The sequence below is a fragment of the Carcharodon carcharias genome, chromosome 20 (assembly GCF_017639515.1).
Source record: "Carcharodon carcharias isolate sCarCar2 chromosome 20, sCarCar2.pri, whole genome shotgun sequence".
Lineage (NCBI taxonomy): Eukaryota > Metazoa > Chordata > Chondrichthyes > Lamniformes > Lamnidae > Carcharodon > Carcharodon carcharias.
Genome location: NC_054486.1, coordinates 14,671,960 through 14,691,518, shown reverse-complemented (window position 1 = coordinate 14,691,518; position 19,559 = coordinate 14,671,960). Strand labels below are relative to the sequence as shown.

The 19,559-nt window shown below is 44.2% G+C and overlaps 1 protein-coding gene across 1 annotated transcript in view; it reads left to right on the top strand.

The window, feature by feature from the left end:
- The first annotated feature begins 6,110 nt into the window (after positions 1-6,110).
- Positions 6,111-19,559, top strand: part of fntb (farnesyltransferase, CAAX box, beta) — a 73,179-nt gene continuing 59,730 nt past the window's right edge. Inside the window, exon 1 of the mRNA XM_041214944.1 lies at positions 6,111-6,322. Within this exon, the coding sequence (XP_041070878.1) occupies positions 6,233-6,322 (90 nt within the window). The 5' untranslated portion in view covers positions 6,111-6,232. The remainder of the gene's footprint in view (positions 6,323-19,559) is intronic.

Here is a 19,559-nt window from a genome sequence, read left to right as displayed (position 1 = left end):
TGTGGAGTGAGGAATTAAAAGGAATGCATCTTTAGAGGCTTTGCACTAGGTAGGTAGCATTTTATACCATAAAAATAACCAAAATGCTCACATGACTGACTGGCACAGAATGCCACGCCCCAACCCACATAAAATCATGAATTGAGGCATTAAAGTACTATGTTGCATTCGGTTCTTCTCCATGTCACAAACACAAGCCTACCTTCTAGTTTAATGCTGTATGTATATTTTACTTAGGAGATTTTTATGCCATTTAGGTTCTCTGAATTGTTATTTCGTTATACCACTATTGTTAGACCAATAGTGGTATAACAAAGTAACAGTTCAGAGAGTCTAAATGGCATAAATCTATGACGTTGTGAATCGGAGAAACGCCCTGCATTGTCGATATTTTCTGCTTTTGCTGCGGTTCCACATTCAGCCATTAGGAGGTGAGCTGTATTTATCTGCCACTATAAAGCAGTGCATCTGATAACCATGCTGAAAGCCACCCTAACACCACTTGAATTCAAGTGTACCTAAGACCAGAATTCAAACTGAGCTGTGACACGAGCTAAAAAAATGTATCCGAATAGTGAAGGTCTTAATAAAGGTCATTTAATCTGAGTGTTTAAGACGTTCCAGGACATTTGAATAAATTTTCTTGGTAGCATTTACAAAGAATTTGATAACAAACAACCATTTTGATATATGGACAGGACTGCATTCATACCAATGAAGCTGAATTGAAATACCTATATATGTTCACTGCAGAGTTCCAGACTCAAATAAACTGTTATGAATAAAACCATGTGTGCTAAATCAAATCGTATAAAAATAATACTCTATATTCTCCTATTGAATGTGGGAAAAAGGGAAATCATCTGGCAAAGCAGTAATCTTCTGCACTACAGTGATGCAGCATGACTTAACACTGATATCAGCTGTGCGACCTAGGACAAAAGTCAAACAGGAGTCAAGGTCCTTTTACTGTGAAATACATGCCCATAACTTCCAAGCTTCCAGGTGTCATAACTGGGGCTACCCCAAAACATGTGCTGGGGAACCTCCCCCAAGGAAGTCCCCAAGTAAGGATTGCTTGGCAATTACCAAACTAAGTACGATTTAGAGCCCAAACTTTGGATGGTTCCGACTGTCTTACAGTAATTGTTACTGAGGAAAAGTTAGAAGAATTAAAACCACTTCTAACTCTGGGTAATTAGAATACTGACTACCAACCCCCCCCCACTGACACCCCCTTACTACCAGAACAACCCCTCACCCCCACAGACCAGCCCTAAATGACCACCCGACCACCCCACACCCAATCCTACCCACTTACCTTGCAAACTTACTTTCTCCCTGGCTTCTGAAAGTGGCTGGACCTTTAAACTTACCTGCTCTATGCAGCTAGTGCTGTAAAAAAAGGGGGCGTGGCTTCCTTCCAACTCTCCAGCACTCAACTGAAGGCCCCGGGAGCGCGCTGCCCTACACAGTTCCTGGCCTGGCCTGAGTTGGAAAGTCAGGTGAGAAAAGATCGGCTGGATTTCCAAGAAAGTAAGGAGGAGCAGATTGGCAATCTGACTCTCATTGCCACTCCAGGGTCATTCAGGCCCAGAGCGTTACTTCAGACCTCCCACGGCACCTCCCCACGGTGAAGGTGCAACACCTGCCCCTTTACTTCCCCTCTCCTCAGTGTCCAAGGGCCCAAGCACTCCTTTCAAGTGAAGCAGCATTTCACTTGCACTTCCCTCAATTCAGCCTACTGCATTCATTGCTCCCAATGCAGTTTCCTCTACATTGGAGAGGCCAAACGCAGACTGGGTGACCGCTTTGCAGAACACCTTCGGTCTGTCCGCAAGCACGACCCAGACCTCCCTGTCGCTTGCCATTTCAACACTCCACCCTGCTCTCATGCCCACATGTCCGTCCTTGGCTTGCTGCATTGTTCCAGTGAAGCTCAACGCAAACTGGAACACCTCATCTTCCGACTAGGCACTTTACAGCCTTCCGGACTGAATATTGAATTCAACAATTTTAGATCATGAACTCTCTCCTCCATCACCACCCCCTTTCTGATTCCCCCCCCATTTTTTCCAATAATTTATGTAGATTTTTCTTTTCCCACCTCCTTCCATTATTTTTAAATGTATTTCCATCCATTGTTTTATCTCTACCTTTTAGCCTTTTTTGATTCCTTCACCCCACCCCAACCCCACTGTGGCTATCTGTACCTTGCTTGTCCTGCTTTCTACCCTTAATTAGCACATTCCTTAGATAATATCACCACCTTCAACACCTCTTTGTTCTTTTGTCTGTGACATCTTTTGGTTATCTCCACCTATCACTGGCCCTCTGTCCAGCTCTACTTGTCTCACCCCTCCTTAAACCAACTTATATTTCACCTCTCTTCTATTTTTACTTAGTTCTGTTAAAGGGTCATTCGGACTCGAAACGTTAACTGTGTTCCTCTCCGCAGATGCTGCCAGACCTGCTGAGTTTTTCCAGGTATTTTTGTTTTTGTTTTGGATTTCCAGCATCTGCAGTTTTTTGCTTTTATCTTATTCCCTTCTTGGTAGGCAATTTCAGACCAGCACTGGCTCCAGGCTTGAAAGCAGATCGATTATCCTATCTCTGCTTGCAAACAATGCATGATGCCCTGAAACCAGTGGAAATACGAATGGGAATTCTTCTGCCCACAATATAGAATGCAGCTTTTTAATTACGTGGACATGTTGTCTGCAGATTTTGTTTCGCAAACATTTTGACTTTTTCAGTCCCATTTTACTGGCAGAACAGAACCAAGATGGAAATCCTACCAACAGCTGCAGAACAGCATCATCAGTAGAATGCAATACATCGGACTCCTAAGCTTAAAACTGCCCCGCAGTATCAACATTATCAACAGAGGTTAAAAATATGATTTGGGTGCTTTCTGCTGCTACCCACCTGAGCTCCTCGTCTTGTTTTCCAGATGGGTGTGCTACACTGACAAAATGCATTTGGCAGATGATGGGCACTTTTTGTTTCTATTTCAGCTTTCCAGCATTTGCAGATTTTGTGCTTTTTTTTAACATTTGGTTAATGACATAGTTATATTGGAGGTGAAGGCATCGATAAAGTTAGGTGGACAGGCCTATTATTAAAAAAACACATGTTGGAAACCAGCCACAATATCTTGTATAATTAATGCTTTCAGCATATAAACATGCAGAGGCCGTGAAACTTAATAAGCAAACGGGCAAGGGGTGCGTGATGCCTGATTAACTTGTGACCGATGCTTCTGATGCAGACAACATGCAAACTTTGTGGTGTTTGCATTTGAATGAATGCAGTGTGCAGATAGCATTAAATAGGCTTCACAACTGAGCAGGGTCACAAAGTCATGAGAGGCTGGCACCGCTTAACATTAATCTGCACCACTTAAAGCCTGCGCCTCTTAAAGGGGAAGTGCTTTCTGGCAGAAGCAGATGCTAGAACTGGTTGCAGAAGACAGTGTGAGCATACAGAACACTGAGTGATGGTGCAGCAGGACAGAGAGTAAACTTCAAGATTGTCCAACATTGCATTGGAGGTAAAAACAAAAAACTGCGGATGCTGGAAATCCAAAACAAAAACAGAATTATCTGGAAAAACTCAGCAGGTCTGGCAGCATCGGCGGAGAAGAAAAGAGTTGACGTTTCGAGTCCTCGTGACCCTTCAACAGAATTCTAGTTCTGCTGAAGGGTCATGAGGACTCGAAACGTCAACTCTTCTTCTCCGCCGATGCTGCCAGACTTACTGAGTTTTTCCATTGCATTGGAGATCTTGGTTGAGCAGGAGAGATGTCCTCTGCCCAAACAGGACCAGGAGATACGCCAGAAAAGCTCTCAGAAGGCAGTTGGATCAATGAATGAATCTTCAAATGTCATTGTTTCTAAATCGCTCATGGGCTGTGGGTCTCATTGGCTAGGCCAACATTTATTGCTCATCCCCTAATAGCCCTTGAGAAGGTGATAAGCTGCCTTCTTGAACCACTGCTGTCCATGTGGTATAGGAACACCTACAGTATGGTTGGGAAGGGAGTTCTGTTCTGGGAAGAGAATTTGACAGTGAAGGAGCGACAATATAATTCCAAGTCAGGATGGTGTTGACTTGGAGGGGAACTTGTAGGTGGTGGTGTTCCATGCATCTGCTGCCCATGCCTTTCTAGATGGTAGTGGTCGTAGGTTTGGTAGGTGCTGTCAAAGGAGCCTTAGTGAGTTGCTGCAATGTATCTTGTAGGTGGTACACACTGCTGTCAGTGTGTGTCAGTGGTGGAGGGAACAAATGTTTAAAGTGATGGATGGGGTGCTGATCAAGTGGGTTGCTTTCTCCTGGATAGTGCTGGGCTTCTTGAGTGTTGTTGGAGCTGCACTCATCCAGGTAAGTGAGGAGTATTCCATCAAAGTTCAAATTGTGCCTTGTAGGTGGTGGACAGGCTTTAAGGAGTTAGGAGGCATGTTACTTTCTGCAAAATTCCCAGCCTCTGGCATGCTGTTGTAGCCACCATATTTAAGTGGCTGGTCCAGTTCAGTTTCTGGCCAGTGGTAACCCCCTGGATGTTGAAATCCCACCAATGCACCATCAGCCTCACACACGGTTCAATTCACCACACCCTTATTACTCATGCACCAACAATCACAATCAATTAGGACTCAAACCTAACATTCAGATGCTTCACCACATCTGCTCACATTTCACCCTGCTGCAAGCCTCATGCCCGCATCTCTCAGATTGCACGCATTGCTAGCTATTCAACCAAGACAGACATCACTCAAACACATTGCACCACACTCACTAACATGCTCACTAACTTCCCCTTTCTCTTGCAGAACAAGATGGTACAGAAATGGAGGCAGAAGGCACTAACTAGTGAGAGTGAAGCATGGCTGCATGTCCTCACCTTCATGGAGGAGATGGTGCTCACTATTATCAGAGCTGCCATTGCTGAGGCAGTGGCCAGTCATGGGACTCAAACCATCTACAAAGATAGCAACCTCATACCTAACCCTCCTCACATCTCACTGCCCACATTCCACAATCTCTTCTAATTTTCTCAACTTCAGATATTGGAAGAATGCACCTCTTCTACTACTCCCCTCGGTAAAACCATAGCCTATCAGATACCCAAGAACTGTAACTTGGTCAGGCACTGTTGGAACAGAAAAAGGTGGAAGAACAGGAATACACTGGTAAAGGAGAAACACCATCACTCGCTCTCAAATGCACAGTCGCCAGCTCAGTTACTGACACTGTGGGCACTTAATGGTGAGACAATGAGCCTGCAGCCAGGGCAGGGTATCAAGGGAATCACAAGTTCCAGCTCACTGGACAGCAAGGTCGTACACGGGTTCTACTGCTGAGAACTCAGGGTAGGACCGTGATGGGGTACAGCAGTCAAACAATGTAATCCAATGTGTTACTATGACCTCTGAGACACTGGCCCAGTCGATTGGCAATGCCTCCATGGAACGCAAGCCTGCTGTCCTCTCTTAGGATGACAACATTTGTCCTCCTGCCCCCGCCGCTGCCCTGTCGACCAGCCCAGACCACTGCCACCTATGCTAAAGTGGTGCAGTTTGAAGCCAGGCCTTCAAGGGTTAGAGCCGATCAAGGGTCATCTTCCAAGTCATCTGCAGTTTCCCCCACTGAAAGTCATCAGCCTTCCACAAGCCATGCTCCTGCCACTGGGGTAGCACTGGGCCTGGAAGAGGCACACTGAAGACATGCACAGAGCGGGTGCACAGGGATGATTGGCTTGTGTGTGAAATACAGCAAACTTTATTATTAATATTTGCCTGGCAAAGTTTGTTTTGCGGCGGCTTTTAATTTAAGCACAGCTGCCAAGTGCTGTCGTAACATCTGTTCATGTGGCCCAGCGGCTCAGTTCATGGGCAATTAGGGCTGGGCATCAAATGCTGGCGTTCCAAGGAAGGATAAATGAAATAAAATAAATAAATAAATCAGCAGCAAACGTTTTCCTCAAGCTACTCACTCAAGATCAACAGGTGAGCAGCAACACAGGCCAGGCAGGGCTGACAGGTGTTGAAGTGTCCACAGGGGGCGCACAACGCGCGCTTGCGTATTTGTCGGGAGGTTTGTCCCTGCCGAGTTCCTGTCGGAGCCGCCCGGTGACTGGGGAGCGATACTGAGGAGAGGCTGAGCGGCCGGGGACGGGGAGGGGGAAAATCGATCTGATTCGGCTCGGGTCGGGTACCGCGCTCCCTTCACCATGGCCAAGACATTGAGATGCTGCCGGGAGGGGCACTCCAAAGAGAAAATGAAGGACGACAATGTGCTGACGGTAACTTCGGTGGAGCAGGTGAGAGGGAGAGAGTGGGTCCGCGCGATTGGGTTTGGGGGGGGATGGGGGAGGAGAGTGCCTTCCGGCTCCGCCGCATTCTGGGAGTTGTAGTCCACTCGCACCGGAAGTGCCTCCTGCTGACTGGAACTGGAACTACAACCTCCAGAATCCCTGTCGCCGCTCCCTCCCCATCCGTCCCCCTGACGCCGGGTGAAGTGCAACAGTTCAAATTTGCCCCCCCGCCCTTTACATGAAACTTCATAGGATTGTAGTTTGCTGCTGATAATCTATTTGGATCTAGGACTGCAGTTTCTCCACTCAGTACATTTATTGTTTTGCATGTTGAAATTTATTTAATTCAATATCAGAAATATGGACTCTTTGTCTGGCTTCTATAACAACTTTCTGTTGTCAAGTGTTCTCCATAGGATATCTCAGTGCACTTTACACCTGGAGAAGATGGTGCTGTGCATTAGGAGGGAGAAGGCAACTGAAAGCTCAGAGTTTGGCCTTTGAAGTGGGGGGGGGGGGGGGGGGGGGGGGGGGGGGGGGCTGGGGGTAGGGGAGTTAGCAAGGCAGAGGAGTAACTGAAATACAACCCAAAAAGTACTGGAGAAACTCAGCAGGCCTGGAGGCACCTGTGGAGAGGGAAACAGGGTTAATGTTTCAAGTCCAATATGACTTCTTTGGAACTGCTGCTGAAGAAGAATCATATTCGACTCAAAACATTAACACCGTTTCTCTCTCTACAGATGCTGCTAGACCTGAGTTTTTCCAGCACTTTCTGTTTTTATTGCGGCACCTGCAGTGTTTTGCTTTTATTTTAATGAGTAACTGAAATGGTTGAAGGATGACCTCGGAAGATGTAGTGGCGATCAGCATTAAGTCATTTGAGGAGAAGGGTATGGACTTGTATGGCTGGCAAAGACAAAGATGGAGCAGGGAAAATTATGGTGCAGAGTTCTGGATTAACTAGTTTATGTGGAGTGGAAGAGGAAAGGCTGGTATTTGAGAAATCTATCAACACCAATCAGTTGCATTCCTGTAAATGTTTGTCTAGAATTGAAATATCAGAGCTGTGAGTGCAGCTTATTGATCTACGATGATTGCACAACCACCAAATGTCATCTATGATTGAGGCTATCTGATCCACTATCTCTGCTGCTTCCCTCCCTCTTCCTCTAAGGACCCCATCTGCTCTAGCACAGAGCTCATGCCATTCTCTAGTTTCTCTCCTCCCTCCCCTCATGGCTCCTCTGAGCTCACCTTGTCCTTGAGACCCACCTCCTGTTCCCTTGATTCCTCCCTAAATTGTTGATCTAACTTCAATAACAGCAACAACTTGTATTTATATAGCTTCGTTTTCGGTAATAAAATGTCCCAAGGTGTTTCATAGGAACATTATAAAATAAAATTTGACACCGAACTGCATAAGGAGACATTGGGTCAAATGACCAAAAACTTGGACAAAGTGGTAGGTTTTAGAGCGTGTCTTAAAGCAGGAAAATGAGGATCGAGGCAGACAAGTATAGGGAGGGCGTTTCAGAGCTTAGCACCCAGGCAACTGAAGGCACAGCCACCAGTGATGGAGCAATTAAAATTGGGAATGCTCAAGGCCCAGAATTAGATGAGCGCTAATATCTCAGAGGATTGTGGGGCTGGAGGAGATTACAGAGACAGAGAGGGGTTATCTGTGGAGAAATTTAAAAACAAGAATGATAATTTTACAATTAAGAATTTGCTAGAGCCAGTAGTCATTGCATGTCAGCGAGCACAAGGGTGATAGGCGTATGGGACTTGGTGCGAGTTAAGACACAGCAGAGTTTTGGGTGGCTTCAAGTTTATGAAGAGTAGAATGCAGGTCCTCAGCCAAAGGTATGTTGGAATAGTCACGTAAGGAGGTAATGAAGGCATGAATGAGGGTTTCAGCAACAGATGAGCTGAGATAGGGGTGAAGGTTGATGACGGTACAGAGGTGCAACTAGGCTGTCTGAGTGGTGGCGTGAATATGAAATCCCCGTATGGCTGATAATGTTAACAGTTTGCTTTCCTTGGGTACTGTTCACTCTCCTTAAAACACGCCGTGGTTACCACCTCCTCAAAAAACCTTTAGCCCCCCCTTCCTTGCAAAGTCTCCAACGTCCTAGAAAGTGCAGGTGACTCCCAAATCTGTGCCCATCTTTTCCAGAACTCTCTGTTTGAGTCCCTCCAATCGGGCCCTGCTGCAATATCGAAACAGCTCTTAGCAAAGTCACAAATGACATCCTATGTGACTATAATCGTAGTAAACGATCCCTCCTCATCCTTCTTGACCTGTCTCCACCCTTTGGCATGCTTGATCACTCCATCTTCTTTCTACACCTCTGTCACCCATATGAACACAAGAAATAGGAGCAGGAGTAGACCGTATGACCTATTGAGCCTGCTCCACCAATCAATGCGATCATGGCAGGTCTTGGGCTTCCACTTTCCTGCTCTTTTATTCTCTTGATTCCCTGAGAGACCAAAAACCTGTCTATTCCAGCTTTGAATGTACTCCATGATGGAGCATCCACAACCTCCTGGGGCAGAGAATTCCAACTATTCGCAACCCTTTGAGTGAAGTAACTTCTCATCTCAGTTGTGAATGATCGGTCCCTTATCTTGAGACCCTGCGTTTTTGATTCCCTGACCAGCGGAAACAATCCCTTAGTGTCAAAACAATCTCTGAGTTGGATCCAGATGGGTTGGATTGCCCTTGTAAGTTGTTCTTGTACAGCACATTCCATGCAACCCTGATTCTTGTATCTTTAATGAGAAGCTATTCCTTTTCCCAGTTCACCAAGGCATGCCTTCTTAAGGGCAATTGTGGGGGGAGGCAGTAGCATAGTGCTATTGTCACTGGACTAGTAATCCAGAAACTGAGGGTAATGCTTCAGGGACCCTGGTTTGAATCCCACCATGGTAGATAGTGGAATTTGAATTAAATAAAAATCTGGAATTGAAAGTCCAATGATGACCATGAAAGCAGTCGATTGTGATAAAAATCCACCTGGGTTCACTAATGTTCTTTAGGGAAGGAAATCTGCCGTCCTTACCTGGTCTGGCCTACATGTGACTCCAGACCCACAGCAATGCGGTCAACTTTTTAATGCCCGGAACCTACACCACATGGACATTTTCGTTATTCATTCACGGGATGTGAGCATCACTGGCTGGGCCAACATTTATTACCCATCCCTAGTTGCCCTTGAGAAGGTGGTGATGAGCTGCCACCTTGAACCACTGCAGTCCATATGGTGTAGGTACACCCACAGTGCTGTTAGGGAGTTCCAGGATTTTGACTTAGTGACAGTGAAGGAACGGCCGATATATTTCCAAGTCAGGATGGTGAGTGACTTGGAGGGGAACTTCCAGGTGGTGGTGTTCCCATGTATCTGCTGCCCTTGTCCTTCTAGATGGTAGTGGCTTTGGGTTTGGAAGGTGCTGTCTAAGGAGCCTTGGTGAATTCCTGCAGTGCATCTTGTAGATGGTACACATTGCTGTAACTGTGCAGCGATTCAAGAAAGCGGCTCACCAGCATCTTCTCAAGGGCAGTTAGGGTTGGGCAGTAAATGCTGGCCTAACCATTGACGCCAGCATCTCATGAATGAGTTTAGAAAAAGAAATGGGCTGCAAATGCTGGCCTTGCGTTGATGTTCCATCCTTAGATTTTACCCACAAGGTTAGATTTCTGATCTCGGCCAGCTCCCCCAGAGCAAGTGCCCAGCAATGCCTGTCGTTCTGTTTCTTTTGGGCTGACCTGGTTTCACTTTTTCCAGTTGGTACTTCCCTTTTTGCTCTCGTGCAAGTCAAACGTTTGGCCAAAGAAATGGGCTCCTAACTGGTTTGTTGGAATCAGTACTGCCGATTATTTACCTGCTGGGGAGTGTGGGACAGCATCTGAAGTAATTGCATTGTGTAATGACTGCACACTGCCTTCTAGCTGATCAGCTGAGCGTTCTATAAATATCACTTCAGAGACCTGCACCTGTGTCTAAGCCACTGTATGCTCCAGCTTTTGGGCCACCCTCACCATATTGTGTTAATAGGGGGACGGTGGAGGGGAGCGGAGGGCGGTGGATGCAAATAGGATCTTTCAAAATCAAGAAGGAAGTAGTTTGTGCATCCTATTGCGAAGATTAGGACCTATGAACACTGTATTTCACCTGTAAGTAAGTTAATAAAAAACATGTCTTGCGGAATGTGTGACTCATAACTTGGGTGCAGTTTGGATTATGAGTTTCACCAGAGCTGTTTCTTCCTGAAGTGCATCCTCCATGTAATTGTAGTTCAGTTATTCAAGAAGGTTCTCAGGAAGGCTACCATTTAAATGGTGATTAAAATTAGCCTTTTCAACAAATGTAAACCAAACACATTTTTCACATGCTGGATAATCCTGCAAAATTCTTAAATTTTCCCTTTACAGCCATCAACAGTTAAATTTTGGACTCCACTTGTTATTGCTCCATTTTCTGCTTACTTTGCTTCAGGAAAATTAGTAATTTACTGCGCCCCCCCCCCCCCCCTCCTTTCAAAGGCATCGCCTTGACCTCCCCTCAAAAATAAAATCCATCTTTGACCCGTCTGTCCTTGCAAAGAATTCAAGACTTCGGTTCATCCAAAGCTCTGCCTGTATCCTGTGCAGCACTGGGCCATGATCACACTTATCCTTACTGATTTACAAAAACCTCCAATTTAAAATTTTGATTGTGTTGAAATTGCCTCATGTTCTCGCTCCTCCCAATCTCTGTAAACAGCCCTATAATTCGCCACCCCAAACTTGGTTCCTTTGGCTTCTAGAGTATCCTTCTTCATTCTTCGCATCATTGGTTAATGTGCAGTCAGTGATCTAGGCCCCACTTTTTTTTTTCATTCTTTGTCAGGATGTGAGCATCCCCAATTACCCTTGACAAGCTGGTAGTGAGCCAACTGCGTGTACCAGTGCATTCCCTATAGTGTGGGTACACCCGCAGTGCTGTTCGGATGGAAGTTCCATGATTTTGACCTAGCGACAGTGATGGAACGATTATATAGTTGCAAATCAGGATGGTGTGTGGCTTGGAGGGGAACTTGCAGGTGGTGGTGTTCCCATGCATCACTGCCTTTGTCCTAGGTGATAGAGGTTAGGGATGTGGAAGATGCTGTCAAAGGAGCCTTGGTGAGTTGTTGCAGTGCATCTTGTAGATGATACATGCTGCAGGCACTGTGCATTGGTGGTGGAGGCAGTGCATGGTTAAGGTGGTGGATGGGTGCCAACCAAGCAGGCTGCTTTGTCTCAGATGGTGTCGAGCCTCTTAAGTGTGGTTGAAGCTGCAGTCATCCAGGCAAGTAGAGAGCATTCCATCACAGTCCTGACTTGTGCCTTGTAGTTGGCGAACAGGCTTTGGGGAGTCAGGAAGTGAGTTACTGCAGAATTCACAGCCTCTGACGGTTTAAAATTCTCTGCCCTGCACTCAACCTATTCACTTTTCTGCTCTCCTATGAAGCCTTCTCTCAAGCCCAATTCTTTGAGTATATTTTGGCTCATTCCCCCAATAACTCCTTCCCAGGCTTGGTGTTCATTTTGTCTGATTATGCCTCTGATGTGCCTTGGAGTACTTTTCTATGTTGAAGTCTCTGTACATTGTTGAATGCTCTCAATGTTTTTACTGAAGATTTAAAGGCTTTTCGTTATGTAGACCATGAAATTTTGCAATTTAAAACAAAATATAATTTACCACAAAGCAATGAAGACCATAATTGCAAAAGTTAATTAGAATTTGTAGGAATTCAAACAAGTTGATCCAGCCAATTTTTTTCGCTGTGGAAATGGGTTGAAAGAGTCGGCTGAATGTCAGAAAGGAGGTTGGGAAAAGTTTTTTTGTTTGCTTGCAGGGTAACAAAATTATGGACTGATGTGCCATGGAAGATCACTGAAACAGGCATTACCTCAAGAACACAGTTGTACTGAGATTTGTTTCTGATGTGAGAAGGATCTGGTGAGACTGTAGAGACTAACAAAAAGAATGGGCATAACTGGTGAAGGAGCTAACCAGGAAGACTGCAAATGTAATCCCACATCTAAACCAAGTCAGCTGACATTGCTTTAGGCTGGCAGTAATTGACCTTTGCACCCACTGGTGAGGCAGGAGAAAATTCGCTGGGGTATCTCACCATCGGTCATGTCTGTTGGCGGTATGCCAGTGTGAGTATCAGGTAATGAAAGGATCAAGCTTGTCTGATATGAAAAGCATGCAAACACTTACACATGTCCACACACAGGAATATACATGAGGAATGTCCAACTTAGCAAGTATTGATCCCTGTGGAAGCAGCAATGGTTTCATTCCTTTCAGAAGCGGAAGAATGGTGTTGTGGGGGGAGGTGGAACCAACCCTGGCTTTAACGTTGATTCTTATGGGAAACTATGCTTCACTTAAAGGGGTTTCACTTTAAATTGGTGATTTTCAGGAACGCAACCACCACTTTTAAGTGCAGACTCACTGATTCATCATAAATTTCCTATCATTTCAAAGAATTTCATGGGAATTTTTTGCAGGGCAGAAATGCATGTGTTTCTAAAATTAAGTCACTTGAAGAGGGGAATGCATTGTGTTGCTATTATGTGATTGTGTTCTACAAAAAAATACTTCTCAACACAAGAAAAGCTTTAAAAAAAACATTGGTGACTATCTATATTTAGAAACACTAGCAAATCCAATAGGGAATTCAGGAAGACATCCTTTATCCAAAGAGTGGTAAGAATGTGGGACTAAATACTACTTGGAGTGAGTAAATAGAAGTTAGATAAGTACTTGAGGGAGAAAGGGATAGGTGGATCTGATGATAGGGTTGGATGAAGGAGGTCCTTGTGGGACATAAATGCCAAGATAGACCAGCTGGCTCGAATGGCTTGTTTCTGTGTTGTATATTCTATGTAAGAGTGATAGTGATACTCCTGCAGCTAGAACTGAAGGATCCCTGTTTTGTGGTAGTAATGATGATTCAACTGTCAGCATTCACTATTGTTACTCCTCTGAAACTGGCAGCAACTTCTGGAGTCTGCGCATATGCAGATAAACGTGGAAGGCGCTTTTCCATAGCGTGTGATGTTTAAGCCTCTTGACTAAACTGACGAGAACTTACCCTTTTACGCTGTAATACCGCTGTTAAAATCCCCAAAATAATTACACCTTAATGTGATGACTTGGGCTTTTAATGGTTTACTAAGTCACAATTACTTATGAAGACCCTGATATAAATTCCGAGATTTTTTTCAACTTTTTTTTGGAGTTTGTTTCATGATATTTCAGACTCTACTGTTTATGTCCCAATCTTTATTTTGGTGTTTTGCACAATTTATAAAACATGAAGGTTTATCAGTGCAGCATACATCCTGATTTTCAGTCTGTGAGAATGTGTCAATGTGATTGGCTGCTAACCCTGCTTGATGACATCACTGTTGCTGAATGCATGGAGATCACCTTGACTTGGTGTCAGATTCAAGTTAACATCAGGAAAGGTGATATCCACACCACAGAGATAGCTAGACCATTTCGGGCAACTTTCTTTGAGGTCAGCAGAGATTGCCACCATTTTGCTGCTACCCACAAAATCTGGGTCAAGGTTTCAGGCGTGGACTTTGTTTTTGGTTAATTTCAATGTAAGACAATCATTATCATCTCGGTTTTGTTGCAGTCTGTCATGGATCAGAATCGTGTCCAAAATGCATCGTGAATTAAGTTGACATGTGCTAAATGAAATTCTTCTTCCATTATTTTTTAATTGGAAACTGACAGTTCATTAGGCTCATTGAAGCTCATTACACAATTATTTTTAATGAACTTGGCACTTGGCATTGCTTTTGGACACCACAGCAGATGTTATCACAATTTCCATTACTTGGTTCCAAATCCAAATGCATGAGGCTGTAAATTTGAGAGACACCTATCCTCCAATATCACTTTTCTTGACAGATGCTCTGACTCTTGCCAATGTGTCTAAAAAGAAATGAAAGTTATGTAACTTTCCTTCAAAACTGCTGTGGTTATTTTGAGAAGATTAGCTGTAGACTGCTAAATACTGTTTTCTGATTCATAAGGAGGGAAATCTATGTAACAAACTAGCTGCGGCCCAGGTCAAAATAAAATTTTAGCACGGAAGACTCGTGCCAGTTCAGCTGCTGACCTCTGATTCCCCTTTTGTACGGCCTGTCACTGCAGCAAATACCTCCAAGTGGGTCTATTTTGCTAGTTGAGAAGGATACTTCCACTATACTTGCTCATGCATCAAAGCAGAGAAGGAGAGGGAGAGAGAGAGGCATATGATCAAGATGTTGCAACATGTTCTTCAGTTCACGTGTTGGCTTCACATTCTAGCAGTGAGGCAACTCTTCAAATACATTGGCAACTGTGCCATGGACCCTACATGTGGTTTCCTTAACCATATCTTTCAGCTAAATTAAAGAATGTTGGAAGACAATATTGAAATGTTGATTATGAAACTATGGAAACGTTATGGCACAAAGAGGCCATTCAGCCCATTGTCTTTGCGCCGGCTGAGAAATTAAAAAAAACTAGCTGCCCTTTTTAATCCCACCTACCAGCGCCTGGTCCGTAGCCTTGCAGGTAACAGCACTTTAGTGGACTCGATATCAATTCCAGCAGTGTGGTGATGTCATTATGGCTAGAATGAGGTTAGCGAGCAGTAAGCAGTGAACAAAACTTATCAATTTCTATCGTTAAATGATGTGTTTCCTGTTACTGTGCCCAGTAAGTTCCATATTCTGAGAAACAGTTTTTAAGCATTGGTGAGAATAAAGGTGTATGCTGTTTTGCTTCTGTATATTACTGTTTAAAACAAAACTGTGTTAAAGGATTTTGCAAAATACTGCGGATGCTGGAAATCTGAAATAGAAACAGAAAATTCTGGAAAAAACTCGGCAGGCCTGGTAGCATCTGTGGAAAGAGAATCTTGTTCGAAGAAGAGTCATACGGACTCAAAATGTTAACGCTGTTTCTCTCTCCACAGATGCTGCCAGACCTGCTGAGTTTTTCCAACATTTTACCTTGTACAGCATGGTCTAAGAGCATGATGGTTGAAGAAATCTGGATGCCAATTGGGCAGGGAATATTATTTTCACTTTATAGCCAAGAGGATAGGTTTTGTTAATTACATTGTGGCATGGCATCTAATATATTTCACACTGAAGATTAGGTTTCAACTCGTAGGAGGTTTCATTATTCACAGATTTACATACAGGCATTGTCTTTTACATTAGGAAGATGCTCAAATTGTAACAGCTTAATGATTCATAGCATAAACGAATAGGTGCAGTTTTATTAGCTTCTCCCTTGTTTCTTACGTGCCTTTCACACAAGCACACGTAGACAAGCTGGTGACTATATACTGCAGTGTTTTGCCTGTGGTGCACGTTACATGTTGCAGTAGCAGTGAAAGATAGGAGGAAGAGAGAAGGATCTTTCTCAGTAGCTGGGGATGTGTTTGCACGAAACTCATGAAACCGGTAGTAATTGCTGTTGACAAAGAAAGTACTGTGATTGGAACATTGTGGTTGAGAATGCTAAATAAACAAGAGTCCATTCATACTTGTCTGCATTTTGCAGGCAAATTTTGAATTGAAGGAGCCAAAATGGAAAAAAAAAGTTAAAACAATAATGAACTCTCCACCCTTTGCACCAACCAAAAGTGGCCTTTAATATGCTTTGTAAATACAGTGATTATGCACAGGACATGAAAATATGTAGGGGACAGATACATTCTTCACATTTTTACATTGAGGCACAGCACAGTTTGAAGCATTTATGTTTTATTTGAATATATGGACTGTCCTTTAGACCTATGACTTTAAACTTCTCATGGCAAAAATATCTTGTCACTTTGCAACCTATGAATTGATGCTTTCTAGTAATGAGAATTTAACGTTAACAGTCATTTATTAGCTAAACGGTTTATAATCATAGTTTCATGGATGTTAACAAACAATTCTGTTGTTTGAAAACAGTTGTAACTTTTTTTGTGCAGGATAAATATTCATCTTTGTTTTGGTATTTGACGCTATATTAGTCATAATAAAATGTAAGCACATAAACTCTCCAGACAAGAGAGAGCACTTTAACTGTTGCAAGTTTTATCATGTCAAAAAGAAAGCATGGGAGGAACTAGAAATAAGATGGAAATTGAAGTTTAATTGTGGCATTACTGAAACAGCATAACCAAATAGCTTACAACTCTCGATCTGACACCATGATTTACATTGAGATGAGAATCCATGTATGACTTCTTTTTCTGGTGGAGCCACAATAACCCTCTGTGTCATAGAGTTTACAGCACGGAAGGAGGCCCTTCAGCCCATCGTGTCCACGACAGTCATCAAACCCCTATCTGCTCTAAACCCATTTTCCAGCACTTGGCCCTTAGCTTGTGGTCTTTAGTGTAAGTGCAAATTAACTTAAACACAGCAAAGAAAGTGAAAAGGGTCCCCACATTACTGATAAAAGCACTTAGCCTTGCTACATATTGGTCATGACATTGGGCAAAAGTCCAAATGAAATTGAGCAGCATGCAGGAGAGTGAAGTGGAACGAATTGAGACAAGTACTGTTTCTGTAAGTACGTAATTACTTTGGTCCTTAAAACTACTAAAGTGTTCCAAATTACAGTGTTAGCCTAATAGATTTTACAGTGGCTCTTGCTATCAACAAGTTCTTGAAAACTTGAATTCAAAATTGAAATGCTTCATGTGGATGCTCAGCTTGGTGTAAGTGTCCGTCTCACTGCTGAAGTAATGGAGGAGCAGGGAGCAGAATAATTGCACTTGCCTTAGTCTTGGGAGTTTTCAAAGCTGCAACCCTTACTATAATGCTGTGTTGCTGAACGAAGATGGACATGAATTGTGGCTTTTTCCCCCTGATTACTTAGCAAGCCTCCTTCAATCCCCTGTGCACGCACCCCTGCTTGGAATGAAAAACTATGCACCGATGCACATGTGCACTCTACATACACACAGACACACATACACTCAAAGATGCTCACAGACACACGTACTCAGATCCACACACGGGTATATACGCATACATGCATAATCACTCGGATGCATACAAGTAGATAGGCACAAACGATTACTCAGATATATACGTGGACACACACCTGCACCAGGTTACTCAGATATACGCACGAGGGACACATCAACACATACACGTACGAACACACGCATTGATATAAATGAGTACACACACTAATACAAACAGCATACACACAAATATGGACAAATGTATGATGAGTGTCAGCAGCCTTTGGCATATTTGACCATTGCCACCTTTCTCCAACACCTCTCCACTGTCATCCAGCTGAGTGGGACTGCACTCAACTTGTTCCATTCTTATTTATCTAATAGTAGTGAGAGAGTCTCCTGCAATAGCTCCTCTTCCTGCTTCCACGCTGTTGCCTCCAGTGTCTCCACCGGATCTATCCTTGGACTCCTCCTATTTTTGATCTACAGGCTGCTCCTCGGCAACATCATCCGAACACGCAATGCTAGTTTTCACATGTACGCTGACAACCCTCAGCTTCTAGCTCACCACCACCTCTCCCAACCATATTTGACCATGAGTTGAACTTCAGCCACATATTCACACCATCACTAAGACACCTATTTCCACCTCTGTAAATCTGACCGACTCCATCCCTGCCTCAGCTCTTCTGCTGAAAGCCTTATCCATGCCTTTGCTAGCTCCAGACTTGACTATTCTAACACACTCCTGGTCAGCCACCTTGAATTTAAGGTCACCCAAACTCTGTTGCCCATGCCCTAACTCGAGCCAAGTTCCGTTCACCCGTCACCCCTGTGCTTCCTGACCTACACTGGACCTCGGTCCCACAATATCTTCATTTTAAGAGCCTCATCCTTGTTTTGAAATCCCTCCATGGCTTTGCCCCTCCCCTGTCTCTGTAACCTCCTCCACCCTGCAACCGTCTAAAATACCTGTGTTCCTCTAATTCTGGTCTCTCGAGGAGCCCTGGGGCAGAATATTATGTTCGGCATGCGGGCCCGACACACCTGAGCGTAAAATGACGGGCCATGATGTTGGGTGAGTGCCCCAACGTCATCACGCGCTCACCATATTTCGCTCAGCGGGCGCGCACCGGAGTCAGCAGCACGCCCGCCGACAATTCAAAGGCCTATTGAGACGCTAATTAGATTCAAATTCATGCTGCCCGTCCAGCCTCTTCAATTTCAATCCATGGGCAGGATGAGGTTTCCTAAAGCAAATAAACATCATCCAAAAATTTTGTTTTTGAATCAAAAGCATGCCCCAGCTCATGTGACAGAGTCACATGGGAGGGGGTGGGGGGGGGGGGGGGGGGCATGTTTTATGACAATTTTATTTCCTTTATTATATTTTTAAACAGGGCTTCATCGCCCTGAGAGAGCTCCATGCCTTAGGGAGATTGAAACGCTCTTTCGTGTGCATGCGCAAAGATCATGCAAGGCCTGCCCGCCCTCCTCCCCCCACCCGCGCAGGCAACGCTGAGCGCTGTCGTTTGCATTCTGCACGGGGCAGGCCTTAATTTTACCCACCAGCGTGAAATCGCGTTGTGGAGCCAATCGCAGTAAGCTTCCCGACCGCCTCCACCAAGGGCCAAATCCTGCCCCTGGTTTTAATTGCTCCGCCATTGGAAGTTGTGCTTTCAGATGCCTGGGGCCCAGGTTAGGAATTCCTTCCCTACATCTCTCCACCTCTCTACCTTCTTTTCTTCCTTTCAGATGTTCTCAAAACTCACCCCTTTGACCCAGCTTTTAGTCATCTGACCAAGTATCTCCTCAAGTACCTTGGTACCATATTTTCCAGTGTTTTTAATTATAAATACAAGTTGTTGTTGTATTATTTAGCTGCCTAGCTGCAACGCTGAGCTTGGTTTTAAAACATTTTTATTCCTGACCAGTTTAAGACACAGAAAGAATCAATTATCCTAGCTTTAGCAGATTATTGTTTTTTTGCCCCCAGCCCCCAAGGTGCATTCAACTAGACTTCATTTTTTCTGAAATGCAGACTGGCACATTCAAAATGTGCCTCATGTCCTTGCCAGCTCTCTGCAGGATTAACTTGGCTAGTCCCACTCCCTTTCCATTTCCCTGTAATCCTGTAATTTTTTTTTCGTCTTTAGATAATTATCCAGCTCCCTTTTTGGAAGCAAAGATTGAATCTGCCTTCTCCACACTGTTGGGCAGTGCA